Here is a 23,963-nt window from a genome sequence, read left to right as displayed (position 1 = left end):
CTGAGACGGGTGTGGGAACAGGGGCAGTGGGGGATTCCTGGGGGGCCATTAAAACACACTAATCCCCCCATCTTCAGGCGGGGCCATTATAAACTAGCCAAAGCCCTGGGATCCTCAGCAGCTGCAAAGGGAGAGGTTTAGGTGTGGGTCGGGATACTCGGCGGATATACCCTACTAACCGTATACTGCTGGCGACTGCCTTAGCGGCATTTAACCAAACTGTGCAAACCACGGTGTAGGGGGGGGCTGCACTAATTACTGTCGTAGCTGAGGAGATTATGGGTGTAGGGAGCTGCCCCACGCCGGCCACCTAAGGTACTGTGGTTTCCCTCTGTTTGAGCTCTCTTTTTCCTTACCGGGGTGTATAAGAGTGGAGAGACCTACCCCGCTTCAAACACTTTACTTTTTAAAACATTGTGGTATATGCTCTGTACAACGGGTAGATAAGTGCAGACAGGTGCAGAGGTCTCCCTTTCCTCTTCCTTCCCCTTAGATCCTCTTGGACTTGCAGAAACCGTCAGTAACTGTCGGTAACTAATTTGTTGTTGTTAGAGTATACGTATACCTATAAGAGTAAATGATGCAGAATCTATGCTCTTCTAAAGAGAAAAACTCGCAGCATGCTGCAGCAGCATCGGCAGCAGCAAAACTGGAGCAATATGCTCATGCCTCTGCTCTGACCCCTCCAAAAAAGGGGACGCAGCTGAAGGGTCAACAGGGGGGGGGCATCGGATAGGAAAAGCCAGGGCCAGCCTCATTCACAGCCCTCAGGGGTTGCATTGGCTACCCAGCCTTCCAAATCATTATGCAATAAAGGACCGGGGCTAAGTGATCAAAACACAAACGTGAATTTGGAGCTAGTAAGCGACCCGAATTTACCCTTGAATAGAGAACCAACCTTAACGGATGTATTTATGGCCGTAGGGGTGTGTAACGGCTCGCTTAAAGATCTCTGTGAACAGATGAAAGGTGTTAAAGCAGATCTGTTACTGGTCAGGCAAGATCTACAGAAAACGGCAGAAAGAACAACGACCCTGGAAGAAAGAGTCAGTGGGCTAGAAGATAATGTGTCCCCTATAATCAAAGAAATAAAATGGCTGAAGGAACAGTTATCTAAACAAGCCTCTAAAATGGATGAGATGGAGAACAGGAGTAGAAGAGATAATGTGAGACTGATAGGTCTACCTGAAAGGAGTGAGGGCGCCAATCCAATTGCATTCCTAGAAAAATGGTTGGGGGAGCTATTCGGGAAAGAATCATTCTCGGCTTCGTTCTCCATCATAAGAGCTCACAGGATCCCTTTCAGGGCACCGCCGGAGGGGGGCCACCCGAGACCTCTTCTCCTGAGATTTCTTAACTACCAGGATAAAGTGACTTTGTTACAGAAGATCAGGGAAGCAGGGGAGGTTTTTTTAAAAGGTGCAAAAATATCGTTTTATTCCGACTTCTCTCCGGATCTGCAGGGGCGAAGAGCAGAGTTTACCCAGGCAAAACGCAATCTACAAAAATTTAAGCTGCCATATGCTCTTTTATATCCGGCAAGGTTGCGGGTTGCGGCCCTGGGGGAGACTCTGTTTTTCAACTCCCCTGCTGAAGTTGAGAAGTGGCTTGAAGATAATAGGGAAAAAATTACGAATCTCACGTAGAGAGTTGGGGAGGATATAATAGGCCGGTGTATCAATAGGATGACACGACAGGGCATTGGGAGGTATAGGGGCTGTATTTTTGTTTTTCTTTCTTCTTTTTGCTTCTTTTTCTTTTTTTTTGTTTTGTCCTTGTGGGGGGTGTTCCTTAAGTTTCTACCCCTTCCTGCCATTTGTTAATGGTCTCTGTTATTAGGGGACGGGAGGGGATGGGTGCACATAGCTGTCTGCATGTGGGGCGGTGTGGCGTTGTGAGTGGAAGATTGGGTGTAAAAGGGTGGTGTTAGTGTAAGAGGTAACGGTCATGGTAAATCCCCAGGGGGTATACCTAGATAGGTGGGTACGGGTGGGGGGGGGGAGGGGGACGGGGCGGGAGGGTAGGGGTGGGTGGGTGGGGAGGGAAGGGAAGGGGTGGGAAGAAGGGAGGGGGGGGAAATAGGGTGGGTAAATCATTATTCATGAACACTTACACCACTAGAAATTACTCTGGAGGTATCCAGACCTTCACTTACAGATCTTTTTTTGTTTTTATTACTTGCACATACAGGCACTTTTTGTAGCAAACTTTAATAAAGCAGGGTAGACGTGGCTAAGTTAAGCATGTATTTTAGAACCCACATTACGCACGCATTTAGAATTAATACAACATATACTAGGAGGGGAAAAAAAATGTAATTTTGAGTAAAGAGGTGCATAAATTTCACTTTATAAAAGTAACTTGATATATACGGTAGCACTTGCTGGGACAAGATAGGCTCTTCAGAACCCAGATGTTAGTTAAGTCCTTGAAAATAGGATCCTGGAACGTCAGGGGCCTGGGATCTCCTCTTAAAAGGCTGGCAGTGTTTTCTATGTTGGAGAGATGTAGGGTAGATCTGATCTGTCTGCAGGAAACCCACCTAACCAAGGATACCAGTCAGCAGTTACAGATGAAAAAATTCCAATACCAATTCCATGCATTTCACTCCTCTTTTAGCAGGGGGGTGAGCATCTTGGTGAAAGCCGGGATAAAATTTTCCTGTAGACAGGTCAGTATAGACGAGCTGGGTAGATATATTTTTCTATTCTGCTCCATTGATGGTGCCATGTATATGGTGGCAAATATATACATCCCTCCGCCATTTAATCTGGATATACTGCTCAAATTGTACAAATTTCTGTTAGATAAATAAGAGTGCCCGATTGTAGTCGTAGGGGACTTTAATGAGGTCCTAGACAGAAAGCTGGACAGATTCCCGATACGACAACCCTCAGAGGAATCAGGGAGGAGCCGGTTAAGTCTATTCCTGGAGGAAGTGGGGCTAGTAGATTTATGGAGGGTGCGGAACCCAGGCGTGCTGCAATATACCTGCTGCTCCGCGTCATACTCCACGCTCTCAAGGATAGATCTAGTCCTGGGAAATGGCAGGGCACTCCAGATGCTAGAAAAAATAACATATTGGCCAAGAGGCATTTCAGATCATTCCCCTATGGTGGCTACATTAAATGTAGGAGAGTCTAGGCCCAGGAAGAGTTGGAGTATGAGCCCGCACTGGTTCGAAGTGATTAAAAAATCGGACGGGATTCTCCCCATCTTAAGGGAGTTTGTTGAGTTCAATCAGGGATCGGTGTCTCCCCCTGTGCTATGGGACACCCTCAAGGCGTTTCTTAGAGGGGTTCTAATACAGCAGATGGCTAAATTCAATAAAGAGGCTGGGAGTGAGGAAGAGAGCACTCTGAGGGATGCTCTCGAGGCCGAAAATAATTTTATTAGAAATCCAACCCCGGAGTCGGAAAGCACTTGGCAAGAGAAACAACAAAAGTATAAATTAGTGGCCATGCAGAAAGCAGAGACTAGGCGCCTTCTTCAGAGACAGGAATTTATGGTGGAGGGCGAAAGAGTGGGAAGGACATTGGCTATGCTAGTAAAATCAAATGCAGCTCCATCCACGGTCCTCGCTATTAGATCGCAGAGTGGAGATATAGTATCAAGCACTCCAGAAATAGTACAAGCCTTCAGGGTTTATTATAAAAAACTCTACTCTTCGCAGAAAAAGGGTAAGGAGGCTAAGATGGAGGACTTCTTGGAGGGGCTGCCGATTCCTACTATATCACAGGAAGAAAGGGCCATATTAGACTCTCCAATAACGGTAGCAGAATTACATCAAGCAGTAGCGGGCATGGCAAGCCTTAAGTCTCCTGGGCCCGATGGCCTTCCAAGCGAGACATATAAACAGTATGGTGCAGTGTTGATCCCTGAACTACTAAAAGCTTTGGAGGGGTCGCTTGAGGGAGGTCAGTTGCCTGCTTCAATGCTAGAAGCAACAATCATTGTGTTACAGAAGGAAGGGAAAGACCCATTGGATGTGGCCGCCTATAGACCAATTTTTCTACTTTGTACTGATGTAAAAATTCTGGCCAAGGTACTGGCAGCAAGATTGAACGGAGTTATTCATAAATTGATCCACGAGGACCAGGCGGGCTTTATAGCCAACAGATCTACGAGTTTGAACATTAGAAGAGCGTTTTTGAATTTACAGTCTCCAACGGAGAATGTGGGCTCGAGAGCGTTAATGACCCTTGATGTATCTAAAGCTTTTGATAGCGTGGAGTGGGGCTACATATGGCGAGTGCTGGAGAAATTTGGATTTGGCCCATCCTTTATAGGGTGGATCAGAATGCTATATACCCGTCCTAAGGCAAGACTAAAAATTAATAACGAATTCTCAGACTGGTTTGAGTTGGAAAGGGGGACTAGGCAGGGGTGTCCACTCTCTCCTCTGCTGTTTGCATTGGCGATGGAACCCCTGGCCATCTCCATAAGGGAAAGCAGTGCGATAACTGGCTTCCGGAGAAAATCGGGCGAATAAAAAATCGCGCTTTATGCGGATGACATTTTGTTATTCCTGGGGGATTCGAGAAATTCACTACTGGGTGCGATGAGGATAGTGAAGGACTTCGGCAGTTTCTCTGGTTTAGAGATAAACTGGGAGAAGTCCGAGTTCTTGCCGATAGATCCCATTAGCGAGTTAATAGCATGCGATATACCCCAGATGGTAACGGTGGATGCCCTGAAATACCTGGGAATAGTTCTGACGAAGGACCCCACCTTATATATCAGCAAAAACCTCGTCCCTCTTTTAACAAAATTGAAACAAAAAATAGGAATTTGGAGGCGTTTGCCTCTGTCAGCTGCAGGAAGATGTAGCTTAATAAAAATGGTATGGATGCCACAATTGCTATATGTCCTGCACAACTCTCCAGTCTGGATTGGTAAGAAGTGGTTTAAAAGAATTGATAGCCTCTTTAGGGAATTGATATGGAAGGGGAAGCAAGCCAGGATTCGTCTTTGAGTGCTCCAGCTTCCCACTCGGGAGGGGGGCTTTGCCCTCCCACACCCCGAGCGCTATTTCTTGGCAACTCAACTACAGCAGTTGCTGGGTTGTGGGATACCGAAAGGAGGCACCCCCAATGGCAAATTACTATTGCTAAGTACTCCACATAATACAATAATTGAAACTCTAGAGGCGGATATGTTCCATGACGACTTTCCAACTATTAAACTGCTAACTAAACTCTGGAAAACAGTCAAGAAAATGATGAGATATGAAGATCCAACAGTCTACTCTCCTATCTGGAACAATCGCAACTTACAGGAAGTCCTTAAAATAGGCACATTCAGGGAGTGGGAGAATCTTGGCATCAGAAGGCTAAGTGAGCTCTATAACGGCACCAAGTTAAAGAAATTCCCTGAACTAGTCGGGGAATTCAAGCTACCGCGGAGTTCTCTCTTCTTATATCTCCAGCTAGAACATGCCCTTAAAGCACAATTTAAAGCTCAGATTCTGAGTTGGGAAGAAATGCCTCTATTTCAGAGCATAATGCTGGTAAACCCTACCAGAGGGTTAATATCAAGAATTTATGATTAATTAAGGAAATCAGACAACAGCGGGGGGATACTCCACGGGCTAAAGGCTAAATGGGAAGAGGATATAGGGGGAATGACCCAGGAACAATGGGTGAAAACCTTGGAGTTGGGTGTTCAGGTCTCCGTGTCCCCTTCACAGCGGCTTTCTCACCTGTTGTTGCTAAATAGAGCCTACTATACACCTAAAAGACTTTTTAAATTTGGGAGAAGGCCTAATGACAACTGTCCCAGATGTCAGAGGTCGGGAGACCTCATCCATATGCTGTGGAGGTGTCCCAAGTTATTTAGATACTGGGAGGAGGTAACCGGGAACCTGGGAAGTATCTTTGGTACTACAGTGGTAAAGGAGGCCATAGCCTGTATTCTGGGGTATAGAAGAGTGCTGGGAGAGAGACTGTGCACCACGCTGGCCATTACGCGGGCCTTGTTTCAGGCCAGGAAGATGATAACACTAAGATGGCAATCAAAAGACCCCCCCTCGGTGAAAGACTGGATCTCTACTATTAACGAAACCCTGAGTAGGGAAAGAGTGGAGTACATAAAGAGAGGTAACCTTCAGGAATTTGAAAGCATATGGAAGCCATGGTTAGAGAAAGCAGGGCGCCCCTAGTGGGCAAGGCGTAGGATTAGACCAAGAGAGGGGCTTAACATAGATATATGGGTAACTGGAACCCTTGAGGACAATGAGTGCTGGAGTGAAGAGATCTTGATCTTGATATGCATATTTTTTATTTAAATAAATAATCTAGATGGATGCAGGTTAAACATCGAGGGAGGGGGGGGGGTGGACTTGGGAACAGGTAAATTTTCCGTGCAACACCGGGTAGCTCAGCAGACGACGGGCATGGGGAGCCCATAAGTTTCCTATTATATATCCTTCTCTTGTTTTTTTTTTATCTTTCCTGTATATCTACTTCCTTTTATTTGTTCCTTTTTCCTCCAAACTGGCTCAGAAAAAGACAAAGTCCCACTTGATATTGGGCTTTAGCATAGCTATAGTTTGAGCCTAGATGTTTGGAGTAAGGGGGGATTTGATGCCAAAGTTATGCATTAAAGTATTCATAGTGATGACATAAAAGGAATTGAGGTAATGCATGATCCACTATTATGTGAACCTGAGAAGGCGACAGTTAATGAACATCGAGCTGATTCAGCCCTCTATTTATTGGTTTCTGAAGTGGAAAAAAAAAAAAAAAAATAAGGGCATTAGCCAATGTATCCCTGTGGGTAATAAATTTAAAAGAGCGAACAAAAATCCTGCATGGCTTAACTTCAATGTAAAAATGCATATAAAAGCAAAGGAGAAGGCCTTTAAAAAATACAAGGTTGAGGGATCATCCTCAGCATTCAGACTTTATAAAGAATGCAACAAGAAATGTAAGGGTGCAATTAGGACGGCTAAGATAGAACATGAAAGACACATAGCGGAGGAGAGCAAAAAAAATCCCAAGAAATCCAAGAAGGACATCTGGTTACAAAGGATGGGGAGATGGCGAAGGTATTGAATTTATTCTTCTCCTCAGTCTTCACGAGTGAATCTGGGGGCTTCAGTAACCAAAACTGCAGTGTTTATCCTCATGACACAACACAGGAAGCACTTCCATGGTTAACAGAGGACAGATTTAAAATTAGACTTGAGAAACTTAACATTAATAAATCACCGGGACCAGATGGCTTGCATCCAAGGGTACTTAGGGAACTCAGTCAAGTGATTGCCAGACCGTTGTTCCTAATTTTTACAGATAGTCTACTGACTGGAATGGTACCAGCTGATTGGAGAAAAGCCAATGTAGCACCAATATTTAAAATGGGGCCCAAAATACATCCCTGGGAATTACAGACCAGTTAGCCTAACATCAATAGTATGCAAACTCTTGGAGGGGATGATAAGGGACTATATATACAAGATTTTAGTAATAAAAACAGTATCATTAGCAGTAATCAGCATGGATTCATGAAGAATCGTTCTTGCCAAACCAATCTATTAACCTTTTATGAGGAGGTGAGTTGCCATCTAGATAAAGGAAGGCCCGTAGATGTGGTGTATCTGGATTTTGCAAAAGCATTTGACACAGTTCCCCATAAACGTTTACTGTACAAAATAAGGTCCGTTGGCATGAACCATAGGGTGAGTACATGGATTGAAAACTGGCTACAAGGGCGAGTTCAGAGGGTGGTGATAAATGGGGAGTACTCAGAATGGTCAGGGGTGGGTAGTGGGGTTCCCCAGGATTCTGTGCTGGGACCAATCCTATTTAATTTGTTCATAAACGACCTGAAGGATGGGATAAACAGTTCAATCTCTGTATTTGCAGACGATACTAAGCTAAGCAGGGCAATAACTTCTCTGCAGGATGTGGAAACCTTGCAAAAAGACCTGAACAAATGAATGGGGTGGGTGACTACATGGCAAATGAGGTTCAATGTAGAAAAATGTAAAATAATGCATTTGGGTGGCAAAAATATGAATGCAATCTATACACTGGGGGGAGAACCTCTGGGAGAATATAGGATGGAAAAGGACCTGGGGGTCCTAGTAGATGATAGGCTCAGCAATGGCATGCAATGCCAAGCTGCTGCTAACAAAGCAAACAGAATATTGGCATGCATTAAAAGGGGGATCAACGCCAGAGATAAAACGATAATTCTCCCACTCTACAAGGCTCTGGTCCGGCCGCACCTGGAGTATGCTGTCCAGTTCTGGGCACCAGTCCTCAGGAAGGATGTACTTGAAATGGAGCGAGTACAAATAAGGGCAACAAAGCTAATAAAGGGTCTGGAGGATCTTAGTTATGAGGAAAGGTTGCGAGCACTGAACTTATTCTCTCTGGAGAAGAGACGCTTGAGAGGGGATATGATTTCAATTTACAAATACTATACTGGTGACCCCACAATAGGGATAAAACTTTTTCGCAGAAGAGAGTTTAATAGGACTCGTGGCCACTCATTACAATTAGAAGAAAAGAGGTTTAACCTTAAACTACGTAGAGGGTTCTTTACTGTGAGAGCGGCAAGGATGTGGAATTCCCTTCCACAGGCGGTGGTCTCAGCGGGGAGCATTGATAGCTTCAAGAAACTATTAGATAATCACCTGAATGACCGCAACATACAGGGATATACAATGTAATACTGACACATAATCACACACATAGGTTGGACTTGATGGACTTGTGTCTTTTTTCAACCTCACCTGCTAACTGTAACTATGTAAGTAATGATGGTTATCGCCAAACCTGTAGCAGAATTCTAAAAATTGCTTTGCCCTATAAGAGAGATACAAGTCCTAGAGCTGATGTAATGATCTACATTTCCATCTAAGAACCTATTCTAAAAGATAGGAAGGAATGTATCTACAGCTTTGTTGGTGCTGCCGTAATACTGCAACGTACACTCACCGACCACTTTATTAGGTACCCCTTGCTAGTCCCGGGTTGGACCCCCTTTTGCCATCAGAACTGCCTTCAGAACTGCCTTCTTCATGGCATAGATTCAAGAAGGTGTTGAAAACATTCCTCAAAGATTTTGGTCCATATTGACATAACATCACACAGTTGCTGCAGATTTGTCGGCTGTACATCCATGATGCGAATCTCCCATTCCACTACACCCCAAAGGTGCTCTATTGGATTGAGATCTGGTGACTCTGGAGGCCATTGGAGTACAGTGACTTCATTGTCATGTTCAAGAAACCAGTGGTGAGATGATTGGAGCTTTATGACATGGTGCATTATCCTGCTGGATGGAGCCATCAGAAGATGGGTACACTGTAGTCATAAAGGGATGACATGGTCAGCAACAATACTCAGGTAGGCCGTGGCGTTTAAATGATGCTCAGTTGGTACTAAGGGGCCCAAAGTGTGCCAAGAAAATACTGTGCCAGGTAGTACCCTAACAAAAAAATTATAAAAAATAACCTTAACTTTAAAGCCGCTTACACGCAATCTGACTTTCCAACGGAATTGTGTGAGGCAGGCTGTTGGCGGAAAATCCAGAAAATTGTTGTCGGACTTTCCGCGGACAAATGTTGGATAGCATGTTTTCAAATTTTCCGCCAACAAATGTGTGTTGAAGGATTTTCCAATCGTGTGTACACAAGTCCGTCGGACAAAAGTCCAAAGCACAAACACGCATGCTCGGAAGCAGAAGCGGTTGGTCTTGTAAACTAACGTTCGTAATTGAGAATTAACATTCGTGACGTGGCAAATTATGAAATCTCCAAATGCAGCGCACAATTCTCTTCTTCTTTAATGAGATAATAATGAAGCTGCTTTGCTGGTGATACTGATGGAGTTATTTCAAATTAATTTTCAAAGGCTTTTTTTTTCCTAGTGATATCAAGAATAATATTATTATGTTTTTTTTTTTTTTTTATTTGTGCAAGTTACCACAACACCATTATCTCGTAGTTTATAAGATCAAGTGTCCCTTGTCAGTTTTACATTATATTTTTTAAAATGTAACTGCCTACTCCCAAACTGTAATTTGAAGTAAAACACATAGACAAGTATTATTCTACACAATTTTTTTATTGTGCATTTAAAAAAAAAAAAATTAGACATGCTATCTGCCAATAGAACTTAACCAAAAAGTGCATTCTATGCATCCAAAAATATAGAAAAAATACCAAATCAAATCATTATTCAACCAAAAAAATGTCAAAGCAATAACTCCAAGGCCAATAATAAATAACACGTTATCTCCTCCGATTCCGCAACATGTTTGGCTGACGAACGGCCGTTCAGAAAAGCGCCAACTGAAAAGCGCGAACTGAAAAGCGCCAATCAACACTCACCAAACTTCTACTAACTCGAAATTAGCAGAAGGAACCCAAAGGGTGGCACTAAAGAGCTGAAAAACCACGTAGTACGTCACTACGTTAGTGATTGTTGGCCAACATTTGTGTGACCATGTGTATGCAAGACAAGTTTGACCCAACGCCCTTCGGACAAAATTCCACGGTTTTGTTGGCCAACAATCCGATCGTGTGTACGAGGCATAACCCCTTACCCTAACGAAAAAGAATAATAAATAATAATAAAAAAATAAATAAAAGTTTAAATACCTAGCAACACATAATGCAGCAGAATAGTTATATAGTTTTTATTGGCTAATAAAAAACAGCAAAGCATAAAAACATCCAAGTCATGTATAAAAATGCAGACGCTACACTTGTGAATGCAGTCTAAAGGTTGTAAATCAAGCTGTGGTGCATATAAGGGATTACATTGATTAGTGTGTGTTTTTTATTTATTTATTTTTATTTTTTTTCTTTTCCAGTAGGGTACTTCCTGACACAAGCAGGAAAAGTTGGCAGAGAACGCGCACAGTAGATAAAACACCTAATCCATATTTCAATCACACAATGGTTTATGATGGCTTCAAGGAAGAAGACCTGAGGGAGGCTTGTGTGGAGCTCACAGTGTGGGACCATAACAGGCTATCAAATCACTTTTTGGGAGGACTAAGAATTGGCCTGGGAACAGGTAAAGGAACCCACACAAATGTATATGGCAAAATGTTTGGGACACCTGACCATCACACCTGTATAAACTTTTTGGCTCTCCCAAACTAAGCCAATGGGCATTGGTATAAATATGACCCCCTCCCTTTGCATTTTTAAGTGCCCCCCCCCCCTCTTCTGGGAGTTTTCCACAAGATTTTGGAGTGTTTCTGTAGGAACTTTTGCCCGTTCAGTCAAAAGAGCCTTTATACAAAGCAAGCTCGAAAAAGAGATTGGTACCTTATCTCACTAAAAGGGCAGAGTTCTGCCAGAACAGAAAAGGGCCTACAAGGTTGGGAATGCATACTGTATACCGTAGCATTAATAGTACCCTCGTCACTGTAATCGCCCACTGGCAGTGGCAGCTGGTGCTCAATATGTGGGGGGGGCTCGCTGAACTCCAAACTGTCTGCACTGTAAGGTTTAATGAAAGAAAAGTTGCCGCAAATGAAAGATTTTACAGTGAGCTGTCGATGGCAAATATTTGTATTTCCGGTATAAAGGGGATACTAATACTGTATAACATGGTAAAAGATGGAGAGGAGAGGAGTACTGCTGATTAGGCTCTGTCCCTGCTGCTCAGATCCCAGCGCTCCAGGTGTCTGAAAGTACAAGATCGCCCCATGAACCGAAGCTCAGAAAGGGGCCACAAATCCAATCCTACCCCCCCCCCCAAGGGGGACAAATGGGAAAGCGGCGACGAGGATCTGGGGTAGGGCTGCTGCTCCTCGCTCCAGCTTGCCGAGGGAAGAGCCAGGGTCGTTGTTTCTCCTCCCTGTCGAACAGAAAGTGGGTCCTGAGACACGATTGGCCGGGAGTCCTAAGACTCCCTGGCCAATCGTGTCTTGGGACTCCGCTTCCTGATTGGCAGGGAGGAGAAATTGGGAAGACAACAGAAGACAAATAATAATTCGCTGTTGTCTCACCTGGGTGGGCTCAGGGTGCAGTGCTCTGCGCCCCGAGCCCACCCTTTTTTGAAGCCAATTAGAGCCTCAGGCTCTAATCATGTGCTTAAAAAAAAACAAAAAAAACCCATGTGAAATCCATGTGTCCAGCGCCCTGCATGTAGATTAGAGGGGCGGTGCCCAATAGGCATCTACATAATTTGTGCCATCTAGTGTGGTAATCTGCATTTCTGGGTTGTGAGCTCTTCATTCCTTCATCCTTGTTAGCTGTCTGTGGGGACTGATTAGAATGTGTCCATCTTTGCTGGGGAATGGGGTTTGGGGGGTTGTCTGCTATTCAGGGCTAGTGGTAAATAATAAACATTTCCCATTTACTGCTATATTCTTGAATTTTGGGGGGGGACCCCAACAAATACAGAGAAAACACTAAGCTGTCCATGTTGCTGGTGACTGGCAAGTGTGCTTACCTCTCAGCCACCTTTTTTATGAATGGGAATCATTATCAGATGGCTATGTGAGAAGTAGCAGATGATAGCTGCTAATCTGTGACTTCCAAGGCAGTGAAGCTAAACCTTTTTTAAATCTTAGTATACAGTGGGGATGGAAAGTATTCAAACCCCCCTAAGATTTTCACTCTTTATATTGCAGCCATTTGCTAAAATCATTTAAGTTCATTTCTTTTCCTCATTAATGCACACACAGCACCCCGACAGAAAAACACAGAATTGTTGACATTTTTGCAGATTTATTAAAAAAGAAAAACTGAAATATCACATGGTCCTAAGTATTCAGACCTTTTGCTGTGACACTCATATATTTAACTCAGGTGACTGTCCATTTCTTCTAATCATCCTTGAGATGATTCTACACCTTCATTTGAGTCTAGCTGTGTTTGATTATACTGATTGGACTTGATTAGGAAAGCCACACACCTGTCTATATAAGACCTTACAGCTCACAGTGCATGTCAGAGCAAATGAGAATCATGAGGTCAAAGGAACTGCCTGAAGAGCTCAGAGAGAGAATTGTGGCAAGGCACAGATCTGGCCAAAATTTCTGCTGCACTTAAGGTTCCTAAGAGCACAGTGGCCTCTATGATTCTTAAATGGAAGACATTTGGGACGACCAGAACCCTTCCTAGAGCTGGCCGTCCTGCCAAACTGAGCTATCGGGGGAGAAGAGCCTTTGTGAGAGAGATAAAGAAGAACCCAAAGATCACTGTAGCTGAGCTCCAGAGATGAAGTCGGGAGATGGGAGAAAGTTGTAGAAAATCAACCATCACTGCAGCCCTCAACCAGTCGGGGCTTTATGGCAGAGTGGCCCGACAGAAGCCTCTCCTCAGTGCAGGACACATGAAAGCCCGCATGGAGTTTGCTAAAAAAAACACCTGAAGGACTCCAAGATGGTGAGAAATAAGATTCTCTGGTCTGCTGAGACCAAGATAGAACTTTTTGGCCTTAATTCTAAGCGGTATGTGTGGAGAAAACCAGGCACTGCTCATTACCTGTCCAATACAGTCCCAACAGTGAAGCATGGTGGTGGCAGCATCATGCTATGGGGGTGTATTTCAGCTGCAGGGACAGGACGACTGGTTGCAATCGAGGGAAAGATGAATGCGGCCAAGTACAGAGATATCCTGGATGAAAACCTTCTCCAGAGTGCTCAGGACCTCAGACTGGGCTGAAGGTTTACCTTCCAACAAGACAATGACTCTAAGCAAACAGCTAAAATAACGAAGTAGTGGCTTCACAAAGACTCGACTGTTCGTGACTGTTCTTGAATGGCCCAGCCAGAGCCCTGACTTAAACCCAATTGAGCATCTCTGGAGAGACCTAAAAATGGCCTTCCGAAGGACTACCTACAATATAATTTGAACCCTATTTTGAACACATTGCCTTTATCAGTGGTGGGTCGAGCAAACCTTATAAAGATGATTTGGGCTCCCCAACTGTTGTATGTGTTACACAACTCACCCATATGGATTCCTTTAAAATGGTTTAAGAAAATAGACTTCTGGTTCCGAAAGTTATTGTGGAAAGGAAAAAGCCCTAGGATTAAACTGTCTATCCTTCAGCGTACTAAGGAAGGGGGGGTCTAGCGATACCACAGCAAAGATTGTATTTTATCGCCTATCAATTGCAGCACTTTGCTGGATGGGGGACGATAGATTGGAGAGACCCCATACAAGCTGTGCTTCTGAGTCACTGCTTGTATTATAATAATACAGCTCAGTTATGCCCTGTACACACGGTCGGATTTTCTGACGGAAAATGTGCGATCGGAGCTTGTTATCGGAAATTCCGACCGTGTGCGGGGGCTCCATCGGACTTTTTCCATCGGATTTTCCGACACACAAAGTTTGAGAGCATTCTATAAAATTTTTCGACAACAAAATCCGATTGCGTCAATTCCGACCGTGTGTGGACAATTCCGACGCACAAAGTGCCACGCATGCTCAGAATAAATTCCGAGACGGAACTGCTCGGTCTGGTAAAATTAGCATTTGGAATGGATATAGCACTTTCGTCATGCTGCTCATATTCACACAGACTTCTCACAAACTTCTTTCTTTATTATTTATCGTGATTTCATCAATATAATATTTTTATTTGTCGCATCTACCGAAAAAATATTATTTTTTGGATGTTTTTATATTAAATTTTTTTTTTTTTTTTTTTTAAAGCCTGATCTTGTGTTTTCTTTTTCTTTTTTTTTTTTTTTTACTCCAGAATAGTTTTGGTGGGTTTTGTGTGTCAAGTTACCACAACACGATTATTATCTTGTATTACTTAATCTCAAGGAGGTTGCTTGGTGTTGGTGTCCCTTGTTAATTTCACATTGTATTTTTGAAATGTACCTGCCTCCTCACAAACAAACTGTCCTTTTTGAAGGAAAACACACATAGGCGAGTATAATAAATCTAACCAAAAGTTTATTAAGGGGTCATAACCAAAGAAAGAGGGAGGCAACGCTGGAGAAACAGCAGAAATTGGCGAAGCCTTTGGCCCCTAGGGCACACATCAACTATTTTACTGCAAAATTGGTGGCCTGAGGAGTCCATATATAAGGGAGTACAATCTGGTCCAGAAGTCCAAGAGATCATGAACAGCAGCAGATGACATGTATGTCCCCAGGCTGTGGTCATACAAGAGCCTGCATCTTTTGTCAGACCAGACTGAACCCAGGGCTTTCACTCTCTTGTCTTCCTTCCACGCTTCCTTCCACGCTGTGTCTGTGGTGGTGGAGTTGTGGCAGGAGGAGGATGGTCCAACTCACTCAGGTGGGTATTGGGTGTGATTTCGCCCCTCAACCCCTTATTTAATGTTTTATAAATGATTTCCTCACACGAGGCGTTGGCTCTCCTGCATGTCCTGCAGTTTTGTGTCAGCCATGGAGGCAAAGGCCTCTTCACGAGTGGGGGTGGTTCTGAGGGACGCAGAAGCCTCCTGAATCAGCCTGAGCGCTGAATTACTCCCCTTCCTGGGTCTTTTGTTTGAAAGGGAGGGGAGGAACCTGCAATTCTGTGAGGCTCCTACTGGGCCCTGCCACCTCCTGGCTGCCACTTACCCCCGCCTCCTCCTGGCTGCCACTAACCCCCGCCTCCTCCTGGCTGTCACATTCCACATCCTCCTCCTGTGTACCACATTCCACAGCCTCCTCCTGGCTGAGGTCTTCCTGTGTAAGAAAAAGGGACATAGTTTTTTCTTCATCAATCACACACAATTTTCATCTCATGACTGTTGCAAATTGAATGTTAACAAATATAACAGATTATCATTCTGAACATTTTTCATTCTTGTCCCAATTCTTTTTGCCCACTACTGATATGTACTATATACTTGATATGTAAAACACTTTATTTAATCAGCAATTAGTGATCAATAATAACATCTAGTAAACATCATTTATTTATTGACCAGAAATCTGTAGAACAATGCTATACCTGGCTCAAGTTGGGCTCCTCCACTTCTTCCTGGCTGGAAGTCCCAGGTTGGACATCGGAAGCCTCAGCTGGAGTGGAAAATAGGGTGGAAGGAAGAGTGGAAAGAAGAGTTGAGAGGGATTCCCTGACTTCAGTCTGGTCTGACAGAAATCGCAGTCTCTCATAGTACCACAGCCTGGGGACATAAACATCATCTGCTGCAGCTCCGGATCTCTGGGAATCCTGGACCTTCTTGCGCTCCCTAAGATAAGTGCTCCTCAGACCACCAATTTTGGCTTTTAAATAGGGGATGGTTGCTGTGGGGACCACCGGCTTCACCAACTCCAGCAGTTTCTCCAGCGCTGCCTGCCTCTTTTGTTTATGATTATAATGCGGGTGTTTGACCTGCCATAGACAGGGCAGCTCCCTGTACTTGTCTATGAACAAACCCTTAACCCCTCGAAATCCCTTACTTCTTTCTGCTTTATTTTTCTGAAAATTGTTTGCACATTTTTTGACATATTCTAGAAAAGCCAAATTTTGAAGATGCACACAGTTTGTCAACATGTGCTCTCTGCCATCACGGGAGATCAATGTACGCGTTTTGGGGGTGCAACCCCTTCCTCAATAATAAAGTAGCTGAGAGGTAGGGGTTGCACCCACAAAACACGTCCATTGATCCCCCATGATGGCAGCTAGCACATGTTGACATTTGGCAATTTGTGTGCATCTTCAAAATGTGACTTTTCCAGGGGTGACTTCACCCCATCTGAACGCAATATCAAACACAGTTTATAAATACTCATGTCTGATATTGCCTTCAATTTTTACAAAAGTTGAACTTTCTTGTTGGTTTTAAACATGCCTGTTTTACCTTAAAAGGACATTTTTACTTTTAATGTCACCTAAAAAATTGTTATACAACAAACATGTTGGTTTGTTTTAAAAACCTTTTATAAATGCACATGTGATTGTGCTTTAATTAAAAAGATTGAGATTCAACAATGTGTGGCTTCTTCTTTCAATGCTCAAAAGCGTTTTTGGGTTGTAAAGTTGGTGTTTTCAGTAACAATGGGGGTTATTTACTAAAGGCAAATCCACTTTGCACTACAAGTGCAGTTTCTGTGCAGTCTCAAGTGCACTTGTAGTGCAAAGTGTCTTTGCCTTTAGTAAATAACACCCAACAGTGCTTTTTAATTTTACACAATCACGCCATTTTCAGGACTCCCCAAATTTCAGTCAGGGTCAGCTAAAAGAAAGACAAGCAGTAAATGTAAGCAAATATTTGTTCAGTTTAACAAATTTTTTTATTTAAAAAATGTCTCAGACATTGTCTGGCATATTGATGGCCCCCCTACCCGCAAAGTATTTCATGTATCTTAGACGGACCTCGCGAGCACTCTGGGGGGGCATGCCAGGACGGCCAGCTTCAAGCGCCGTCAGGGTTGGTTCATTTAGATTAATTCCGGCTTCAGGCCCAACTGAGCCAGCATAGTTCACAGAATTTCTCCTTAAAAAGTTTTGGAGAACACAGCAAGCCAGGATGATGTGATTGAATTTATATTCCGCCATGTGTATCGGTGTAAGAAATAGGCGGAACCGGCTGGCCATTATTCCAAACGTGTTATCCACCACTCTTCTGGCTCTGGCCGGCCGTTAATTAAAAACCCTCTGATCCGGGGTGAGGGTCCTCATAGGGAATGGCCGCATAAGATGGTCCCCCAGCGCAAACGCTTCATCCACAACAAAGACAAATGGGAGTCCTTCCGCATGTCTTCTGGAGGCGGCAAGTCCAAGCTGCCATTTTGGAGACGCCTGTAGAACTTCGTGTGGGTGATGACTCCACCATCTGACATCGGGCCATTCTTCCCCATGTCCACATACGGGAACTCGTAAGTAGCAGACACCACCGCCAACATCACAATACTATTGAACCCCTTGTAGTTGTAATAGTATGACCCCGAGTTGGGTGGTGGCACGATGTGGACGTGTTTCCCATCAATTGTCCCACCGCAGTTAGGAAAGTCCCACCGCTGGGCAAAGTGGGAGGCCACAGTCTGCCATTCCTGTGGGTTGGAAGGAAACTTTGGAGTCAAACAAGAAAAAAAAAAATTATCATGTTGCAATTAAACATGTAAAGCAGATAAGACACAAACATTCTTGGCCAACATCAGTATAACATTTATTTTAGGGAGTATTTAAAGACAAAGGCATAAGGTCCACCTATCAGATTCCTCCCCCCCAATCTCATGGGCCATTTTATAAATTTTATGGGGGGGAGATGTTTTGGACAGGTAACCCTCTCCACTCCATTGAGAGGCGAATGCCTAAATAATGTGTATTACTTTGGCCATCCCCTTCTTACTTACACTATTGGCAGCCCACTGGACAGGTAAGAAGTGTCATAATACAAAGATATAAATACAGACTGTACACATTTTAGCTATTACCTATCAAGATAATAATAGGATACAAAAACTTTTAACATTACCATTTGAAAGTATTCAGGCAGGCCCTTGCACTACATGCTTTGGGGAATTCATCCATAAATATGACCACAAAAGAGGTGGGTATAGTATGTATGGGTTTGGCAAAGTCAGCAGATGGAGGATTGAGGATAGATAGAGGATTGGTATCAGCTGAGTTAGCAGTGGGGGGAACAAAAAAAAAGCCTCTGGCACCCTGCCTGAATTTAAAGCACAAATAACAATATTACACATTTTAGGAGGTGTTTATGGTAAAGCACTACTATGGAGCTGACAAAATACATTGTTAAGTGACTACACAAGGTGAATATAGGCCCAGGAGAGTATGCTGGGGAGGTAAGTGAAGGCAAATATGTATGAAGGACAAAAAAAAATAACATAAAAATCCAGCATGCATGAGGACAAAGGGGACATTCACAGCATATTGCAATCATGGTAATTAGGGAATGAGGAAAATAATACAATACATTAGCAAACATTCTATACAATAAAATGTGATGTTAAAGGATAAAAATCTTATCTTAATATACTCCTTCTGCAGGACCTGAATGATGGCAGAACAGGTCTCTGGGATAATGATCCCCAGAGCCTGGGGGGAGATGCCTGTCGAGAACTTGAGGTCCTGCAGGCTTCTCCCCGTCGCCAAGTACCGCAGGGTGGCGACTAGCCTCTGTCCTGCAGTGATGGCTTGCCTCATGCAGGTATCCTGCCTGCTAATATAAGAGGTCAGCAAAGCCAACAAACGGTGAAATACGGGGTCCGTCATCCGGAGAAAGTTCCTGAAATCGTCAGGATTATTCTCATGGATCTCACGGAGCAAAGGCATGTGACAGAACTGGTCACGCTGGAGCAACCAATTCTTGGTTCATGAACTCCTCCTCGCCCTGTTCATGGACTGGGCTTGTGTCAAACTAAGGACCCCAACACCAAGCCCCCGCACAGCACGAACTCTACGATGAGTACGCAACATGGCTAGAAAGCGGTCGGCTGGTCAGAACGAAGTAACAGAACGCACTAATGAATAGCAAGGCCTGTGAAGAGCGACCTGAAAATCAGTAACACAATGACAAAGAACACAATGACAATGACAAAGTCAATGGTAACTCGCTGCACGCACTGAAGAACAGATACAAACCCACAAGCACAAACTGAACACCAGAAAAACTAACTGAAAACCACGAGTCTGAAAAAGCACGAATCGTCTCTCACCAAACTTTTACTAACACGAGATTAGCAAAAGGAGCCAAAAGGGTGCCGCGCTTGATACTGAACTGCCCTTTTATAGTCTCATCGTAGATGGTGTACGTCACCGCCTTCTTGGCGTTCGGAAATTCCGACAACTTTGTGCGACCCTGCGTATGCAAAACAAGTTTGAGCCAACATCCGTCGGAAAAAATCCATGGATTTTGTTGTCAGAATGTCCAATCAATGTCCGACCGTGTGTACGGGGCATTAAGATCGGGATCATTTGCGAGTATTCAATCTAGACCAACATTGGTCCTTATGAATAAAATATGGCAAGAAATGAGACGTATGATGGAATATGTAGGGGTGTCAGAATTTTCAACAATTTGGGGGAACAGGCATTATAAAGAGTTATGTAAACTGTAAGGGTTTTAGCACTGGCGTTCTAAAGGAATACAATTTATCTCGCAGCTTTATGTTCAAAATGTTATGCGCTCATTTCAGGAGCTACAGGAGTCGTACCAACTACATCATAGTAACTTCTATAAATATTTACAACTGCGTCATGCAGCTAACTCGCAGTTTAAGGGTGGCGGGATGAATACAAGATCTATGCCATTGATGTCTTTATTGGCAGGGGCTAAGGAGAAAAAGAAAGGTCTAATTACATTAGCTTATAACCAACTTATGATGAAATATCAAGATTTGAAGAATACTCCAGGTAGAAAGGGGTGGGAGACAGACCGGGGGGGTATAACAGAGGATGAATGTCAAAATATTTTGAAGAGGGCCCCATCTCAATTGTTTATTATATATAGGACACATAGGACGCTGGAAAAACTATATAAGTGGAGGAGAAGGGAAACCCCATATTGCCCGAGGTGTAAGCAGGCCCTGGCTGATCTGATCCATATGTTATGGAACTTCCCCAAGCTGGTTAGATATTGGCGAGAGGTGGTGTCAACAATTAATGAGGATTATAATACCAATATAGAAATGGAACCAAAGACTTGTCTACTGGGCTATGTTAATGAAGAGCTATATCCATGGGACAAGTTAATATCAATTGGCAGATGACTATTCATAGCTCGTAAGATAATTGCTAGAAAATGGATGTCTTCTAATAGACCAGTATTCGAGGAATGGCGTTCTGAGGTAAATGCAACAATATTAATGGAACAACAAGTGTATAAGAACAGGGGTAGAATAGATATACTAGCCAAGTTATGGGGACCCTGGGTAACAGCTCCAGGATTGGCCTTTTTCTCTTTGGCCCCCCTAGAATATCATAGTAATGATCTAAGTTATAATTCGTGGGCAGAAACGGGATGGACAGGATGCTGTATAGTTTAAGGAAGGACCGATAATGATGGTGGGGAGGGGTGGAGGAGAGGGGAGTGAGTGGTGGGTTCCCTTTTATTTATTTATTTATTTATTTATTTATTTATTTGTTTCCCTTTTTGTGTGTTGTCTGTTGTTTGTTTTGTTAGGAATGTTACATTGGTATCCTGGAGATTATCTGAAATTAGAGAGAGGTATTGTAAAGTAGTAATGTGTATAATCTGCAGATAATGCAATTTGTCTTGTTGATCAGCTGTAATGTGTGAAAGCTTTAATAAATAATGAAGATTTAAAAAAAAAAAAAGATGGCTGTCCAACAACGTTTATCATCCAACTTGACAGAACTGGAGAGGATCTGCAAGGAGGAATGGCAGAGGATCCCCAAATCCAGGTGTGAAAAACTTGTTGCATCTTTCCCAAAAAGACTCATGGCTGTATTAGATCAAAAGGGTGCTTCTACTAAATACTGAGCAAAGGGTCTGAATACTTAGGACCATGTGATATTTCAGTTTTTCTTTTTTAATAAATCTGCAAAAATGTCAACAATTCTGTATTTTTCTGTCAATATGGGGTGCTGTGTGTACATTAATGAGGAAAAAAATGAACTTAAATGATTTTAGCAAATGGCTGCAATATAACAAAGAGTGAATCATTTAAGGGGGTCTGAATACTTTCCGTCCCCACTGTAAGTTGGTGTTAAAACTGAATTTACCCATTACATTGGGCTTTTTATTCTTTTAGGAAAAAGTTACGGGACAGCTGTAGACTGGATGGACTCCACCCATGAAGAAGCGACAATGTGGGAGAAGATGATAGCCTCACCCAATACCTGGGTCGAGGGCATACTGCCACTGCGAATGTTCAAGGTGGCCACGCCTGCAAAATAAATCCTTTAATGCCATATACTCATCCATAACTTTCTAGCACTGCAAACACTTTCTTACCTGGAAACCTCACCCGGATTCTTGTGAACGTCGGCACACGTTGTATCCTAAGCCACAAATTGTTTCAAGTTACAGTTAAGATCTGTAGATGTTCCAAAGACTGTGGAACTTCACTGTGTTCTGGTTACAAGGTCTACTGCTCTTGGTACAAGGCCCCAGGACTTTCTCTACAGAGATCCTAAACTTTCCTCTATGAATATCTGTCTGTAAGCAGTTAAAAATGTACATTGTACCCGCGATACATATACTGCTACCTATAGAAAATGTCTTGGTATGCTTTTGTTTTCTTTTGTGGAGGCCAATTTAATTGACAACCCTTCTGTCTTGGGGGAACCACACAACATGGAAACGGTCTTGCTCTTTTTAGGGTTTTTTTTTCTTACAGAAAATGTGGCTAAAGGTTTAAAATATGGTAAATATAGATCTCTATAAATATATTTAATTTCTATTGACAACAGGATTTTTGTTTTTATATGTGGGTTAATTGGTAAGGAGCGCGTTTCCTATATTATCGAATATTCATGTGTTTTTGTTTCTGTTCTTTCAATGTTTTGGGCTATGTATATGTACCTATTGGTTTTGTACAAAAAATAAAATGCCAATACTGAAGAAGAAATGACTTTTAAAAATAAAGATTTATATATGTAATTATCTCAATAAAATGATTGAATTTATACACCAATTAGATTTATACTTTGGTATATTTTAAAAGCAACCGATTCTCTTTATATTTTTAATATATAATTGATCACACTGAAGGAAATTCTGACATTTTCTCATAAGATTTCCAAAAATGGAGGAAGCTAGTCTGCAGTACCTGGTCATCTCTCTACCCATGGTGACTATTTATGTCATGTCTTTTCAACCACATTCCTGAATTCCTGTAATTCAGGAATGGGGAGGTGCACATTTTGGACAGAGAATAACTAGTTCAAAAGTGGTCGTTTTGTATCAAACTGGAAAAACCATCCTTAGCCTCTTCAGCCCCAGAAGGTTTCACCCCCTTCCTGACCAGGCCATTTTTTGCGATACAGCACTGCGTTGCTGACAATTGCGCGGCCATGTGACACTGTACCCAAATAAAATGCCCTTTTTCCCCACAAATAATTTCTTTTGGTGGTATTTGATCACCTCTGCGTTTTTTTTGTTTTGTTTTTGTTTGTTTTTTCTGCTATAAACAAAACGACAGAGAATTTTGAAGAAAAGTTTTGTATTTTTGGTAAAACGAAATCCCAATAAGTGTATATTGATTGGTTTGCCCAAAAGTTATCGCATCTACAGACTATGGGATCAATTTATGGACTTCTTTTTTTTTTTTAATATTTTTTTTACTAGTAATGGCGACAATCAGCGATTTTTAGCGGCACTGTGACATTGTGGTGGACAAACCTGACACTAAGTGACACTTTTTGAGGACCAGTGACACCAATACAGTGATCAGTGCTACACATAAAATTCACTGTCACTGTATAAATGACACTGCCAGGAAAAGGGTTAACATCAGGGGCGATCAAATGATTAAATGTGTGCTTAGGGGGGTGCTTCCTAACTGTGGGATGGGGGGTGGTGGTTTGACTGGGGAAAGAGAGATTGGTGTTCCTGCCTAGCAGAGGCCGGGTTGTGGGCTCCTACAGGTAGCGGGCGGGTTGCCAGCTTCTATGGACTGCGGGCAGCGGGTTCCTTGTCCTCCATGCATCATGGTGGCTTCTGCTGTGTGGCTCCTCCCTCCTCCTCCAAGGCATCCAATAAGATTGCTTGTCCTTTCAGCTGATTGTGTGGCGGGTCTCAAGACCCACTTCCTGATTGGCCGGGAGGAGGATCAGTGTGGAGATAGGGAATATTCATTAGCTATTGTCACACACTTGGGTGGGATCGGAGCGCAGTGCTCTGCGCCCAGAGCCCACCCTTTTTTGAAGCCTATTGGAGCCTCTGGCTCTTGATCACAAGTCCAGCTTATGTGCGTGACTCCATGTCAGCCCCACATTGTATATCCCTGTATGTTGTGGTCGTTCAGGGGCTTATCTAATTAGTTTTTTTAAATTCCCGATGCTCCCCGCCAAAACCACCGCCTGTGGAAGAGAATTCCACATCCTTACCGCTCTTACAGTAAAGAGCCCTCTATGCAGTTTA

General features: G+C 43.1%; 1 protein-coding gene across 1 annotated transcript in view; it reads left to right on the top strand.

The window, feature by feature from the left end:
- SYTL2 (synaptotagmin like 2) overlaps positions 1-22,438 on the top strand; it is a 67,982-nt gene extending 45,544 nt beyond the window's left edge. Inside the window, exons 7-8 of the mRNA XM_073617851.1 lie at positions 10,828-11,033; positions 21,631-22,438. Of these exons, the coding sequence (XP_073473952.1) occupies positions 10,828-11,033; positions 21,631-21,776 (352 nt within the window). The 3' untranslated portion in view covers positions 21,777-22,438. The remainder of the gene's footprint in view (positions 1-10,827; positions 11,034-21,630) is intronic.
- The last annotated feature ends 1,525 nt before the right edge of the window (positions 22,439-23,963 follow it).

This window comes from Aquarana catesbeiana, linkage group LG02 (assembly GCF_042186555.1).
Source record: "Aquarana catesbeiana isolate 2022-GZ linkage group LG02, ASM4218655v1, whole genome shotgun sequence".
Taxonomy (NCBI): domain Eukaryota; kingdom Metazoa; phylum Chordata; class Amphibia; order Anura; family Ranidae; genus Aquarana; species Aquarana catesbeiana.
Note: the sequence above shows the minus strand (reverse complement) of the source record. Positions and strands in the feature narration are given on the sequence as shown.